Here is a 15,957-nt window from a genome sequence, read left to right as displayed (position 1 = left end):
CTCATGGGTCATTTCTTTTGGAAAAAAATTAGTGGACCTGACATCAGTGGATACCCAAAGCAAAGAACGGGAAATAGAAACCTACAAGAGAGTCCAGATGATTGAATCTGCCTACAAAGAATCAGCAATTTATCACAAAACCTTGGAGAATATTGAAAGAGCAAGACACCTGAAAACATTGCCAATGGTTCCTTTTAAAACCAAAGAGTCTCCTGGAGCTCTCTCTAAACTGGGTGTTCTCTTGAGGTAAGAGCCTCAGCCTGTTTTAGGTGGTTAGACATCCACCAGTAAGAGAAAAGGAATTAAAATGCGGTTGTTTGGTTTTCAGGAGAGTGACCAGAAACTTCCTGAGAAATAAGCTGGCAGTGATTATGCGTCTTGTTCAGAATCTGATCATGGGTTTGTTCATCATTTTCTATCTTCTGCGGGTCCAGAACGATGTGCTGAAGGGTGCTGTCCAGGATCGCGTGGGTCTTCTGTACCAGTTTGTGGGTGCCACCCCATACACAGGCATGCTCAACGCTGTGAATCTGTGTACGTGCCGGGGGTGGGGGGCCTCTTCCTCTCTTCCTGAACATCTCCTTTCTCCAGCTGGTGCCTTGCAAGACTCCACAAAATAAGGGTATTTTGCTAAGCTGAACTTGGCTCTCTCCAGATTCTCTCCCTGGGGAAGGGTAACCACTGAGTTACTACTGATATCTTAATGTGAATTAGTTCACCAAGTAGATCTCTCTGAGGGTCTAAGGATCCAAGGAAACACAAAGTTATGAGTGGCTGATGGGGGAGGGTTTGGGATGATTTGTTGTTGTTGTTTTGAAGAGCACCCTTGATATCCCTATCTTGGCCACTAGGATGTACAGCCCCCGGGAACCCAGGTTCTTGCCAACTTTGCAAATTTGTTAACTTCTTTTTGGAGCCTATTTTTAGGATAGCCAGCACCTAATTTTCAAACTCAGAGAATACAGAAGCAATACCTAATTGCCTGATATTCTGTGCCAAAACACTGACCAGAAAGAGGACAAAATACCTCACATCATTCATGGCCCTTTTGTACATGTGTTCTTGAATTTGTGACACCCTTCCCTTGATTTTAGAGAGAAGGAAATAAATTATGACAGCCTTTGCAACCATATTGTAATTCAAGTAGAGTATATTTCTGTGGTGGAAGATATTTATAGTCCCATGGATGGCAGGTCCCCCCTCTTTCTGGGGCTAGGGAGCCCTGGCTGGTCCCCACCGTACAGCCTCAAGTTTAGTTTGGGCTAGCTCTCCTTGCTTAGCTGTGTGGTGACCAGCTGTCCTGAAACCTGCCTTCCATGTCCAGTTCCTTCGCTGCGAGCTGTCAGCGACCAGGAGAGCCAGGACGGCCTGTACCAGAAGTGGCAGATGCTGCTGGCCTATGTGCTGCACGTCCTCCCCTTCAGTGTCATTGCAACCATGATATTCAGCAGTGTGTGCTACTGGTAAGGGGTTCTTCAAAGGTGTTTAGTCCTCCCGGGCCAGGCCTCCTGGGGAGTCCCAGATGGCCACTGGGCCCATTGGAGAGGGAGCTCCAGGGTGGAGAACTCCTTGCTCTTGGCCCTGGAAGTCTGTCTTTGCCCATTAATGTCTAGTACAATGTCCTGTCCTTCAAGACAAATAAAATAACCCAGCTGGGCGCTGCGTGGGACCTGAGAGCAGAACCAGTGGGACTACATGTGCCAGGGACTGGCGTGTCCCACATCTACAGCAGGGCCTTGCCAGAGAAGATCACTCTTAAGTAGCTGGGATCCAGGGGCAGAGGTGGCAAGCAGCTGTTAAGCATGGCTCAACAGTAAGCAAGGCTCCTGGGCTTCTGTCAGCTGGAATGGCCACTCTGCCTGATGTTTCCGCTGGCCCACCTGCGGTACTGCAGTTGTGCTGGTGTGAGGGGGCTTGAGCAATGGAAGAATGGGTATGGGGAGAGGCACTGGGGAGCCAGGAAGCATCCCTGATGCTGTTAGGTTTTGAGTGATGGCTTATAGACAATGCTTCTTTTTGTTTCTTGTTTCTTGCAGCTTTAAAAAGATATAAATCTGAAAATGTGTAGAGTTATTTGCATGATTTATCATCATAGGGATAAATACCTTCCCTAATCCCTCTGTCTTTCCCTTGAGAAAAGATGGGGGCATCATCTGGTATTCTGTGACTCTAGTAGTGTAAGTGTGCCCAGACTGTCATCCCAGGAGAGCTTCAGACAGTTCTTGAAATGTTGTCTTCAGGCCACGGGGTTCACGAGTGCCTGAATAGTATGGCCAGTGTTCAGACCTGCGATGTGTGCTATCAGTAATTATTATGAAGTGATACATAACTAAAAGACAAACCAGGAACTAGTTTGAGCTCCCAGATGAAGACTGGGAAGGTCTTGGTGCAGGTGCTTGAAGTCAGTATCACTCTGGAGAGTGACAGAGGCAAAGCCACTTGCTCTGAGTTAGCAAGAGGTTGGGCTCCCCACTGAGGGCGATGGCAGGGACCTCCCTGCTGGACCTGCTGGAGCCGCATTCTCTAACAGTCAGGAACATGTTGACTCTGTGACATCTATGATGTAAAGCACGAGCCTGTCTAGTTCAGGCTGAATGATCCAGGAGCAGAGCTTTACAACCTGATCACTTTTGAGTAAATCAAAGCTGGCTGAAAATTGAAGACCTTGGTCATTTAGATTCTTGCTACTCCGTGTAGCCCACAGACCAGCCTTCCCTTGGAACTTGTTTAACATGGAGAATCTCAGGCCCAGCTACTGAATTAGATTGTGCATTTGACAAGATCCTCCTGGTGGTTCATATGCACTTCAAAATTTGTGAAGCACTGATTTTGAAGACCATACAGTATTTGAAAAACTGCCCATGAGAAAGTTCTGTAAGATTTAAGATAACAGGGCAGTGTAAGCATACAGGTCCTGATTTTGATTAAAGTCAGATATAAAAAGAATCAGTTCCAGTGGTAGCATAGCTGTTAGCAATGTAGCAAACACTTTGAGCAAATGACATCAATGTTGAATGCCTTCTAAGCACCAGGCACAATACTGGGTGCAACAGAAGACTCAAAGAGGAGTGAACAGGAGGTGCTGCCTTCAGGCTTGCAATTCTGAAACTTAACTGAAAGCCAGAATGTATCTGTAACTCTCCTCGCAGCATGACTGACATGAACTCAGTGGCAAAATCAGATGTGAACTCACATGATGTTCTTTGTACTTTTCCTACATCAACATTCATGTTTAGCACAAATATTAATGTGCTTGGTTACAGGTGGAGTCCTTGATTCCACTGTGATAAGAATGGTCTGTGCAGTGTACAGACTTTACAAAATCTAAATTGCCACATTCCAAAATACATTTGGCCCTAAAGCATTTCATATGATGTATTGTGGACATAAATCTCGAGATGACTTTAATTCAAGAAAGTGTAAGGTTAGTGTTGTACAGAAGCACAGTCACTATGCTGTGGACTATAACAATAACAACAACTGACACATATTGAGCACTTTATGTAGGCACTAAGAGCTTTAAATATATCAACTCCGTAATCCTTTCAGTCATTCTCTAAAGGTGGTACTATAATTATCCTTGTTTGTAGGTGAGCAAACTGAGGTCCAGATGGGGTATCTTCCCCATCCCAGCTAATTAAAAAGGAGACCAATAGCCCATTTGGTTGAGTAGGAAGAGCAACTCTTGGAGGACACGTTGGAGATAAGCAGCATTCTAATGGATAGAAAAGGGAGCAAGGGCATCCAGGAAAAGAAGGAGCAGGACTATAAGTTCAGGAGCAAAACCATGTAAGACCTTTCCAGAGAAAAGATGCAGTTGTGCTGTGGGAATGAAGGATTGGAAGGAGTAGTGAAAGATCTGACTGGCCCTTCTGGTGAGGTGGCAAATGCCAGGCTAAGGAGCTGAAGTGGATCTGATAATGGGATGGGACACGGGAGAGAAGTCTGAACCAGTGAATGACCCATCTGTGACAGACTCTGGAGGGTGAGGCTGGCATGCTTTGATAGCAGACTGGAGTTAGGGCAGAGACCCTGGAGCCTTGGCAGCAGGCTGTGGGAGAGGCAGAGCCCCTACTGAATTGAGGAGCAGTGGCAACAATAGGGGGATCCCTTTGAAATGCTAGGAAAATAGAATCAAATGGGCTTAGGAGCCATGGATTTGTTGATGGTAAAGTCACGGATAAGGCCTGAGTTTTCCACCTCACGGAATGGGATGGTGACAACATCTTTATTAGGTTTGCCAGGAAAGAGCACGGGTTTGGTTTTGAACATGTTGCATCTGGCATGCTACAGGACACCATATTAGACACATCATGCTGAGGTTTGGGTGGTAGGCTGCAGCAGAAAGAAAAAGAGGAGAAAGAGTAAAGGCCTGGGAATGGACTTTATAGGAGAGAATATTGGAAGGGGAGAAAGCAGTCTCGAGTGTAAACATTTTTTATTTTTTAATTAAAAATTTTTTTAATGTTTATTTTTGAGACAGAGCATGAGTAGGGGACAAGCAGAGCGAGAGAGACACACAGAATCCGAGAATCAGGCTCCAGGCTCTGAGCTGTCAGCACAGAGCCTGACATGGGGTTTGAACCCTCGAACCGAGAGATCATGACCTGAGCAGAAGTCAGACGCTTGACCAACTGAGCCGCCCACATACCCCAAGTATAAACCCAAGGAGGAACATTCAGAGTGTGGGAAGTGGAAGGGTGGTCAGAGAGGTAGAAGGAGAAGCAGGACCAGGAAGCCGAGGGAGGACAGCATCTCAAGGAAGTGTAATAAACCCGTTCATATTGCAGAGGTTCGAGGAGATGAGGCATCAGATTAGGAGGTCATTGGCAGTCTCCCAAAAGGGAGTTTCCATAGATTGGTGGGGGTGCAAGTCACATTCGCAAGGGAACAAGTAAGAAGGGAGATGGAAGCAGATGCTGCCTGGGAAGCTTGGTGGTGTGGGGCCGGCTGAAGAGAAGGCAATTGCTCACATGGTTATCAGGCTCAGGGAATGGATATTTTAGGATATGTAAATAACACCATCTGGAAAAACCATTAGATGGAGAATAGATGAAACTATAGCAAAATAGGATAATTCACAGATCACGTTTCCAGAGTACAGCAGGGTAGGCATAGTGGAATCAGGTAGCATGCAATCAAGAAGCAAGTAGATAGGATCAACTTGGCAATAATAGGGGAAAAAGAGAGCAAAATAATGAGCACAAGACATGGAAGATAAAAAGTAGAAAACATAAAGTTAGCAAGAAATTCATAAAATGGAAAATGATTCCATCTTCTGAGCACTGGAGAGAGTTTGAAATTGGGGACGTCATTTAAAATAGATGTATAAGCCACAAGGGATGTGTCATTGGAAGCTAAAAAGCAATGAGAAAAAATAAGGGTCTAGGGCAGAGTGGATCTGATTAGTACAGCAGGATGCCCTTTTCAGCACACCTACAGGGAGAGAACCTAAGTGAAAGAACAGGGGTACCAGGTGTGGGGATTGGGAAGGCACAGAATGGCAGACGCTGGTAAGGATCTGAGGCAGTGAGGGCTTAGGGGAGACAGGAGACAGGAGGGATGTCACGATCAGAGAGCACTTTCAGAATCTAAAATCTTGGAAGTGGAATCATTTTGGGTAACATTTAAGTTCAAGACATGATGAGTAATGAAGATTAGGTGGATGGAGCCACTGGAATTGATCAGGTTTCCTAATTAGGCACTAATATTGATGGTTCATCAAGAAGGTTAAAGACTTGAGGATATGATAATGGACAGGAGTGCAAAGACCGACCCTGGTCCAGATGCTACAAAATCATCAAAGGTGATGGGGCGTCTGGGTGGCTCAGTCGGTTTAGCGACTGACTTCAGCTCAGGGCATGATCTCGTGGTTCACAGGTTCGGGCCCCGTGTCAGGCTCTGTGCTGACAGCTTGCTCTGAGCCTGGAGCTTGCTTAGGATTCTGTGTCTTCTCTGTCTGCCCGTCCCCCATTTGTGCTCTTGTTTCTCAATAATAAATGTAAAAAAAATTATTTAAAAAATCATCAAATGTGAGAGAATGTTGTAAAAGCCACAAAGGATTACACAGGGAAAGGAATTGATAGTATAAGCAAACTTCATGATTTGTATAAGAGATGGATGGCCTTGAAGAGTGGTGGGGAGGCCTGTGTATAAGACCTGCAAACCCCTTTTCCTTACTCTACAAATGGAAGAAAGGGCAGCCATGCCTAATGGTGGTTGAGGACATGCTATCACCAGGGAAGTGTATTTAGTGGAAGGAATGCAAGAGGTAAGGGGCATGGATATAGGGAAGTCTGTTTATAAGAAAATGAAGATCAAATCAGTGGAAGGGGCTGGTAGAATAAAAGACAAGAATGGAATGGAGTCCATGGGGGCAGTGAAGGGATTTCACGCTGGCAACAACCCCACATGACAGGGATGAAGTGCAGGGATGGAGGGGCAGAGAAGCCCATGGAGTGAGCCCTTAGCCCTGGGAGAGTGGGGTAGCTAGGGTAGAGCAGGGCTAACTAGGCAATCATGGTTAATTATGAAGAAGCCTGCAGAGTTCAACAACCCCATTTATTGCACTAGTTTTGACCATTGTTTAAATATTAGTATTTTCCTAATACTGAAGGAGCTATAAAAGGAAAAGGTGGCACGCTAAGTTGGAGCCAACAGAAACAATGTGTGGTAATGAGTGGTCTCAAATGTTGGCTCTGTTCCGAAAAGGCCTTTCAAAGGGAGGTTTGGCTTACCCTGCAAATGCTTCCCACCCACTAACCACCATGGACTTATTCATAGAAGGCAAGTGCAGTATTTTTATTAAATAACACTAAAGATCTTATGTTTTTCTAGGACTCTGGGCTTATATCCCGAGGTTGCCAGATTTGGGTATTTCTCTGCTGCTCTCTTGGTTCCCCACTTAATCGGTGAATTTCTAAGTCTTGTGCTACTTGGAATGGTCCAAAACCCAAATGTGGTCAACAGCATGGTGGCTCTGCTCTCTATTGCTGGGATATTTGTGGGATCTGGATTAATAAGGTAAGATATGACGATTCAAAGGATTTCCATTGATGATTTGTTGTTAATGATCACTTGATAATGACTCAATAAGGAATTCCAGAGGAGAGCTATGTGCTACTGACTAAAGGGATCACCTTACGGTCTGGAGTGTTTATGGTGCTGGCTTACCATTGTTGCTTAGACCTTGAACTGTTTACCACGTGTTCAGTAAAATATCTTCACACTGAGATGCAGGAAATGACAATTGAGGCATGTTAGTCATATGAATCACATGTAATAACAGGCGGAAAAGCAATCCATCCTCCAGAAAAACTCACTGCCTGTATTACAAGCTAAATAGCATGCATTTAATTCATAATTCATTTCTGCCCTGCCACTGTGGAGTCTCTATTCTGTTCTTAGTTCCCAGTTTCTTTTAGGAAGTAAGAACAGTCAGATAAGAGCTTGCGTGATAAAGGACTGAACATGAAAATACCAGGCATAGATGACACACACCAAATGTTAACAGTAATTATCTCTGGGTAATATCTTTTTCTTCACATTTTCCTTTATAAATTTCTATAACAAACAGCATTTTAAAAACAAGAAATACATATATGCACGTATGTACATTCAGAAAAAGCAGCAGCAGAAAGGGTGAAAATTTTTAGAAGGGTGACAGTGATCCCAGGCAGGTAATGTGAGCAGGATCTGTAAGTACACTACAGGTCCCTGAGGATATGGGAGAGTGGCTGTTTCTTTGACTTAAACTCCCTCAGACTTGACTTTGCTCCAGTCAAAACCACTGTGAAGACTCCCAGGCCACATGTGGTTCCCTGGAGAGAGGGTTGACCCCAAGGTAGAGATTTCCTCTAGCACTTAGCTGCCACATGGGCAAGTCACTTCTATCTAAATTATTGGTTTTCTCACTTCTAAAATGGAGCTAATGATCTCGGGCCCACCTACCTCAGGGGAGTATGAAGAGCAAATGAGATAATCAACAGGAAGATACTTCAGAAGCTGTAGTGAGTTCTATAAAGTGAAGTATTACAAAGTGAAGTGAGCTGGTTTTGACCAGTCCAGGAGGATTATTTTTACACCACCATGATTACACTGTATTTGTGCTGCTTAAGTGGATTGTTAACATCTATATAAAATGCTCAAGTCAAATCACCCCAAGAGTGTGCAATCAGCCAGCAAGGTATTATTGACCCAACCTTGGGCAGGATCTCCACTTGAGTATTTGAATCATTACCTATTGCAATTGGTCTGGCACTATTTTGTGTATTTGGAGTGTAGGAAAAGGGAAATTCATTGTTCTGAAAAGAGAGACATCGGCCAACATTACCAAAGGCTCTTGGGGTTTTTCCAAAACCTCAACATCCCAAAGCTTCACCTGGATTCCACTCCCATCACTGAAATGAAAATCTTCTCTTCAAGGGCCACATCAACCTCCTGATCATAAAGTTCATATTCTTCCAAGTCGTCATCTTTCCTGACTGCTGCTTGCAAATATTTCCATTGTGGGCTGTCTCCTCCTTTAAACACAAATAGCTTTGTTCTGTCTGCTAATTACAAAATAATGCATATTCTTGGGAAAAATGTACACAATACAGAAGTGTATAAGGAAGAAAGCAAAAGTTACCTGAAGTATCACGATCTTCAAATTTTATTGTGCATCTTGTTAGACTTTCATATAATCTTTAATAAAAATGAGATTATACTATTGTGAAGGAGTTAAGTATGCATTTAACAATATAATGTGGATAGTCCCATGTCAGCAAATTTAGATCTATGATTCCTTCCTCTCTAAAGTACTCCAGGGATTTCTATAGTGTGGTGTGATTGTCCTCTCTATGTCTTTCATGGACCCATTTGTCTCCCTTTGCCAATCCCTTGGATAGCTCCGTTCTCTGGAAGCCTGTCAAGTGCCACTTACGGGGAGGGGCAGAGAGAGAGGGAGACCTGGCATCTGAAGCAGGCTCCAGGCTCTGAGCTGTCAGCACAGAGCCCCACATGGGGCTCGAACTCATAAGCTGTGAGATCATGACCTGAGCAGGAGTCAGACACTTAACTGACTGAGCCACCCAGGTGCCCCTATTTTTTTTTTTAATTTAAATTCAAGTTAGTTCCAATACAGTGTAGTCTTGGTTTCAGGAGTAGAATCCAGTGATTCATCTCTTATATTTGACACCCAGTGCTCCTCCTGAAAAGTGCCCTCCTTCATCCCCATCACTCATTTAGGCCATACCCCTACCTACTTCCCCTCCAGCAACTCTCAGCTTGTTTTCTGTATTTAAAACGCTGTTATGGTTTGCCTTCCTGTTTTTATCCTATTTCTCCTTCCCTTCTCCTATGTCTATCTGTTGTGTTTCTTAAATTCCACGTATGAGTGAAATCATGGTATTTTATTTTCTCTGACTTATTTTGCTTAGCATAATACATTCTAGTTTCATCCATGTTGTTGCAAATGGCAACATTTCATTCTTTTTCATGACTGAGTAGTATTCCCAGCATTCCTGTGTGTGCGCGCGTGCATTCACACATGACATCTTTATCCATTCGTCAGTTGATGGACATGTGGGCTCTTTCCAGGATTTGGATATTGTTGATAGCACTGCTTATAAACATTGGGGCGCATGTGCCTCTTTGTAACAGCATTTTTGTATCCTTTGGATAAATTCCTAGTAGTACAATTGCTGGGTCATAAGGTAGTCCTACTTTTAATTTTTTGAGGAACCTCCATACAGTTTTCCAGAGTGGCCACACCAGTTTGCATTCCCACCAGCAGTGCAGGAGGGTTCCCCCCCTTAAAAATATTTTTTTAATGTTACTTTATTTTTGAGAGAGACAGACACAGCATGAGCAGGGGAGGGACAGAGAAAGAGGGAGACACAGAATCTGAACCAGGCTCCAGGCCCTGAGCTGTCAGCACTGAGCCTGACATGGGGCTCAAACCCTTGAGCCCTGAGATCACAACCTGAGCTAAAGTTGGATACTTAACCAACTGAGCTACTCAGGCGCCCCAAAAGGGTTCCCCTTTCTGTGCATCTTCACCAACATCTATTATTTCCTGAGTTGTTAATTTTTGCAATTCTGACAGGTGTAAGGTAGTATCTCATTGTGGTTCTGATTTGTATTTCCCTGACGATGAGTGATGTGAGCATCTTTTCATGTGTCTGTTAGCCATCTGGAAGTCTTCTTTTCAAAAGTGTCTATTCATGTCTTCTCCCCATTTCATTACAATCTAGATTATTTGTATTTTGGGTGTTGAGTTTGGTATGTTCTTTATAGATTTTGGATACTAACCCTTTGTCTGCTATGTCATTTGCAAGTATCTTCTCTCATTCCTTCAGTTTCCTTTTAGTTTTGTTGATTGTTTCCTTCACTGTATAGAAGGTTTTTATCTTGATGTGGCCCCAGTAGTTCATTTTTCTTTTATTTCCCTTGACTCCGGAGACATGCTAAGTAAGAAGTTGCTGTGGCCAAGGTCAAAGAGGTTGCTGCCATCTCCTGTAGGATTTTGATGGGTTTCCTCTCTCTTATTTAGGTCTTTCATCCATTTTGAATTTTTGTGTATGATGTAAGAAAACAGTCCAGTTTCATTCTTCTGCATGTTGCCTTCCAGTTTTCGCAGCACCATTTGTTGAAGAGATTGTCTTTTTTTCCATTGGATACTCTTTCCTGCTTTGTTGAAGATTAATTGGCCATATATTTGTGGGTCCGTTTATGGATTCTCCAATCTGTTCCATTCATCTTAGTGTCTGTTTTTATACCAGTACCATACTGTCTTGATGATTATAGCTTTGTAATACAGCTTAAGTCTAGAAATGTGATGCCTCCTGCTTTGGTTTCTTTTTCAACATTACTTTCGCTATTTGGGGTCTTTTCTGGTTTCATACAAATTTTAGGGCTTTTTGCTCAAGCTCTGTGAAGAATGCTGTTATTTTGATAGGGATTGCATTGGTATGTGTAAATTACTTTGGGTAATATTGACATTTTAACAATATTTGTTCTTCCAATTCATGAGCACACAATGTTTTTTCATTTGTGTCGTCTTCAGTTTCCTTCATACGTTTTCTATAGTTTTCAACATACAGATCTTTTACCTCTTTAAGTTTATTCCTAGGTATTTTATAGTATTTGATGTGATTGTAAATGGGATTGATTCCTTGATATCTCTTTCTGTTGCCTGATTATTGGCAGAGAAATGCAGCTGATTTCTGTACATTGATTTTGTACTATGACTTTGCTTAATTCATGTATCTGTTCTAGCAGTCTTTTGGTGGAGTCTTTTGGGTTTTTGATGTAGAGTATCATGTCCTCTGAAAAGAGTGAAAGTTTGACTTCTCCCTTGATGATTTGTATGCCTTTCTTTGTTTTTGTTGTCTGGTTCCTGAGGCTAGGACTTCCAGTACTGTGATGAACAACAGTGGTGAGAGTGAGCATCCCTGTCTTGTTCCTGATCTCAGGGGGAAAGCTCTTTGGTTCTTCCCCATTGAGGATGATATTAGCTGTAGGCCTTTCCTGTATGGCTTTTATGATGCTAAGGTATGTTCCTTCTATTCTGATTTTCTTGAGGGTTTTTATTAAGAAAGATGCTGTATTTTGTCAAATACTTTTTCTGCATCTGTTGAAAGGATCATATGATTCTTATTCTTTATTAATGTGGTGTATTACATTGATTGATTTGCAGATACTGAACCAGCCCTGCAACCCAGGAATAAATCCCATTTGATCATGGTGAAGAATTTTTTTTTCAAAAATTTTTAATGTTTATTTTTGAGAGAGAGAGGCAGAGTGCAAGCGAGGGAGGAGCAAAAAAAAAAAAAAAAGAGAGAGAGAGACACACACACGCACACACACAATGAAGCAGGCTTCAAGCCATCAGCACAGAGCCTGATGCGGGGCCGGAACCCATGAACTGTGAGATCATAACCTGAGCAAAAGTCAGACACTTAACTGACTGAGCCACCCAGATGCCCCCAAAATTATTTTAATGTATTGTTGAATTTGATTTGCTAGTATCTTGTTGAGTTTTTACATCCAGATTCATCAAGGATATTGGTCTATACTTTTCCGTTTTAGTGGGGTCTTTGTCTGGTTTTGGAATCAAGGTAATGGTGGCTTCATAGAATGAGTTTGGAAGTTTTCCTTCCATTTCTATTTTTTGAAACAGTTTGAGGAGAATAGGTATTAACTCTTCTTTAAATGTCTGGTAGAATTCTTTGGAAAGCCATCTGGCCCAGGACTCTTTGTAGGGAGATTTTTGATAACTCATTCAATTTCTTTGCAGCTTTCCTTTAAAAGGACAGCATCTTCTTGAGGGCAGCAGCAGTGCCTTATTCATCATTATAGTTCTCAGTGGCCAGCCCAAGGCCTTGAACCAAATAGGTTGGCAAAAAATATTTGCTGGATTGAGGGAATGAATGAACGACTACTCTCTCCCTGCACTGTGTACACACTGGATCAGTCACCAACTTCTGTTGGTTTTCTTCTTTGCTATCAAATCACAAATGTACGTGGAGCTTTTACTTGTTTCACCGTATGTGGCGCCCTGCAAGATGAAGGCACGCGGTTTCTGCCCCAGCGAGGCGGCCCTTTGGCTGGCTGGGCCTGCCATGCCACCATGCTGCTGCAGGCCTTTGTCATCTCCTACTTAACTGCTGCTGTAATGTGCTCCCTTTTTCTTTTCTGCTTTTCCTAATCTGCCCTTATTCTGGTCCCTTCTACTTGCTGGTGCCACATTAATTACCTTAAAACACTAATTTCATGGTCTTTCAATGTCAACAACCCACTGCAAGGCTCCAAAACAGTTGGTTCCTGGCTGTCATTCCAAACACAGCTCCCACGGCATCAGAGCCTGTTCTAGCCCGTCTGGCCCTTGGGTCCCATGTGCATCCTTGACATACCCATGCTCATGCCATCCTTCCTAGAGTGTCCTTCTTCTTCCTTCTTTCCTTCCCAGATTCCTACCTATCCTTTCCAATTAGCAGCCTCTAAGTTGGCAAATTCAGTTTTGTGCCTTAGAACATTACCAGTAACTGAAATTCATGGGGTTTGGAGATCCCTTGGGAATAGGTAAAAAAAAATACCAAAAAACCCCCACCATAAATATTAAGTACAAGAATGTCATGGACATGTGGTGCCGGATTTTTATACTTGACACAGGTCATTTACCACTGTGTATTTTTATAGTCTTAAGGGTATATATTCTTTGTCCCCAATTACACTGAGTTGTCTAGGGGAAGGATCCTTCTTTTAAATTCCTCAAGCATCTAGAACTAGTGTCTCACAGATAGAAACAATTTAATACATATTTGTTGATTAATAGAAGTTATGTAGTGGACAAAGGAGGCCACAAGGTCAGCATGGAGCTTCTCCTGAAGTAGACTGAAGAGGGGACAGAGTTTATCTTCACAGTGAGTGTCTGCTTGCTCCCTCCATCCTCTCCCCTTACGATTGATTCTCACTTCACACACTAGCTCCTTCAAATCTGTTTAATCACAAATATTCTCCTTTAAAGTGATGTGTTAGGTGTGTGTTTTCTTTCATGTTTATATCAATGGTGCTTATCAAAAAAAATTAGACACCAATCCATCATCAGGGGATTGTTAAATTAAGGTTTCTACTATAATGGACCACCGAGCTATAATTAAAAATGATGGAATGCTATGCTTATTGACTTGGAAGGCTGTCTGACATATGTTTGGTTGAAAAAAGCAGATTAGAAAAGAGCATGAAGAGTATGATTACAATTAGGTAAAATTTTATAAACATATACATACACATTACATATATCACCAGAATGTTAACCATGGTTATTTCTGGGCAGTGGTATTTCTTTGTACTTCTCAGTATTGTTTGATGTATTTTATAGTGAGGACAGTTTTTATAATGAGAGATAAAAACTATATTCAAAATGGGAAACATAAAATGAGGGTTGTCTTTATTTTCATTTGGTAGGACTATTACCAGAGCGTATTGAATTTCACATCTATTTCTTTCTCTTCAGAAACACAGAAGACATGTCTATTCCTTTTAAAATCCTCAGTTACTTTACATTCCAAAAATATTGTTCTGAGATTCTTATAGTGAATGAGTTTTATGGACAGAATTTCACTTGTGGTAAGTACTCTATTTTGGAATATGTTTTTTACATACTCCTCTTGAGGAAGCAATTCCCTGAGAAAATATTTTTTAAAACAAAAGCTATATTTCACAATAGATTTAAAACCTTGTTTTGAAATAAAAGTCTAACAGTTTCTCTAACTTAAAAAAAATTTTTTTTAATGTATTTATTTTATTTTGAGAGACAGAGCAGAGAGTGAGCAGGGGAGGGGCAGAGAGAGAGGGAGACACAGAATCTGAGCAGGCTCCAGGCTCTGAGCTAGCTGTCAGCACAGAGCCTGACATGGGGCTCGAACCCACAGACTGTGAGATCATGACCTGAGCCGAAGTCAGATGCTTAACCGACTGAGTCACCCAGGTGCCCCTCTCTAACTTTTAAAATAAAGTCAAGTTAGTCACCTGTCAAAGGCCAATAGCTTAGGGCTACTCAGATGTTTTCAGAAAATGACAGCCCTGGGTCCCCTGGCTGGCTCAGTCTGTAGAGCATGTGACTCTTGATCTCAGGGTTGTAAGTTCGAGCCCCATGTTGGGTGTAGACATTACTTAAAAAAGTAAAATCTTAACAACAACAACAACAACAACAAAAACTAATATATGCCGAGGTAGACTTGTTATACCCTGGATGGACTCAGTTTCTATACCTACTGAACAGAAGAGGCTGAAGCAGATTGCAGTGGCTTCTTTCCCAAAACATGTAGTATATAGCTGAGTAAAGCCAGTTTTGGCAGAAGTCTACCTTCTAATCCCATGAGAGGCAGTGGGAACATAACAAGGTCCTTCTGGCCATGGAAATTCCAAGCCACTTTGTGAAGACAGTTAAAGAACAGGGCAGAATTTAGTAGCTGTTAGATATTTTTAGGTAGTAACATCAGTAACCTTAGGATATTCAGTACTAGGTGACCATAAGAGATCATGGTTTTTATCAGTACTCTAATAATGAGTTCATACATAAATGGAAACAAACCCATTTCCATCTTCAAATGAAGCCAGGACCCAGAGCACCCACGATTGCTTCATCTAATAATGAATTCTAGATTCTCTAAAGTGTCCTATATCTTTCATGACAAAAGGAACTTAGTGGACAGTTGATAAATACTTGAGTAAATTACCTGGGAAGCAGCATATCTGACACTGTCAATCTTTTCCTGGCAGGTGGCAGCCTGAATGGTTCTGTGACAACTAATCCAATGTGCGCCTTCACCCAGGGAATTCAATTCATTGAGAGAAACTTCCCAGGGGCAACATCCAGATTCACGACAAACTTTCTGATTTTGTATGCCTTTATCCCAGTTCTTGTCATCCTAGGAGTAGGTGTTTTTAAAGTAAGGGATCATCTCATTAGCAGATAGTAAAGAATATTGCTGCAGACATGGACCTGAAGCCCCAGAGGTGCTTGGCTACTTGGGATGTCTAAGATAAGAAAGCCAAATGTTTCTTGATGATACATCTTAAGTTCTTTAACCATTAAATCTCCTATCTGTGCCCCTCAGATTCACATGGGCCGTGAATGATATTCTAACTTGCAGGGACATGTGATATTTGGGAATTGTGACTGAGCTGGTCCAAATATGTAAATAGTAATAATTCATAAAGTTATGGAAGACTAGTGGAACTATTTTTCTTTGTTCTAGATGAAGAAAAATTCATCAGTTAAAAAATTATGCTTACAAACAAAAATAAGTATGCTTACATTTGATATCAGATTTGGTAAGAAGAAGACATTTGAATGATCACTGAATGTAAGTAACAGAAAAGAGAATTGTGGGTTTGACTAAAGCAAGCATCATGCAGAATTGGGTAGGAATTCTTTATCATTTTTATTAAAAACCCATATTTACGTGT

General features: G+C 42.0%; 1 protein-coding gene across 2 annotated transcripts in view; it reads left to right on the top strand.

The window, feature by feature from the left end:
• ABCG5 (ATP binding cassette subfamily G member 5) overlaps positions 1–15,604 on the top strand; it is a 33,129-nt gene extending 17,525 nt beyond the window's left edge. For both annotated transcript variants that reach the window (XM_029937264.1, XM_029937263.1), the window contains 6 exons: positions 33–246; positions 329–534; positions 1,325–1,463; positions 6,838–7,023; positions 14,000–14,112; positions 15,268–15,604. In XM_029937264.1, the coding sequence (XP_029793124.1) occupies positions 33–246; positions 329–534; positions 1,325–1,463; positions 6,838–7,023; positions 14,000–14,112; positions 15,268–15,464 (1,055 nt within the window). In that variant the 3' untranslated portion in view covers positions 15,465–15,604. The remainder of the gene's footprint in view (positions 1–32; positions 247–328; positions 535–1,324; positions 1,464–6,837; positions 7,024–13,999; positions 14,113–15,267) is intronic.
• The last annotated feature ends 353 nt before the right edge of the window (positions 15,605–15,957 follow it).

The sequence above is a fragment of the Suricata suricatta genome, chromosome 4 (genome assembly GCF_006229205.1).
Source record: "Suricata suricatta isolate VVHF042 chromosome 4, meerkat_22Aug2017_6uvM2_HiC, whole genome shotgun sequence".
Classification (NCBI taxonomy): Eukaryota; Metazoa; Chordata; class Mammalia; order Carnivora; family Herpestidae; genus Suricata; species Suricata suricatta.
This window is presented reverse-complemented; position numbering and strand designations above follow the sequence as displayed.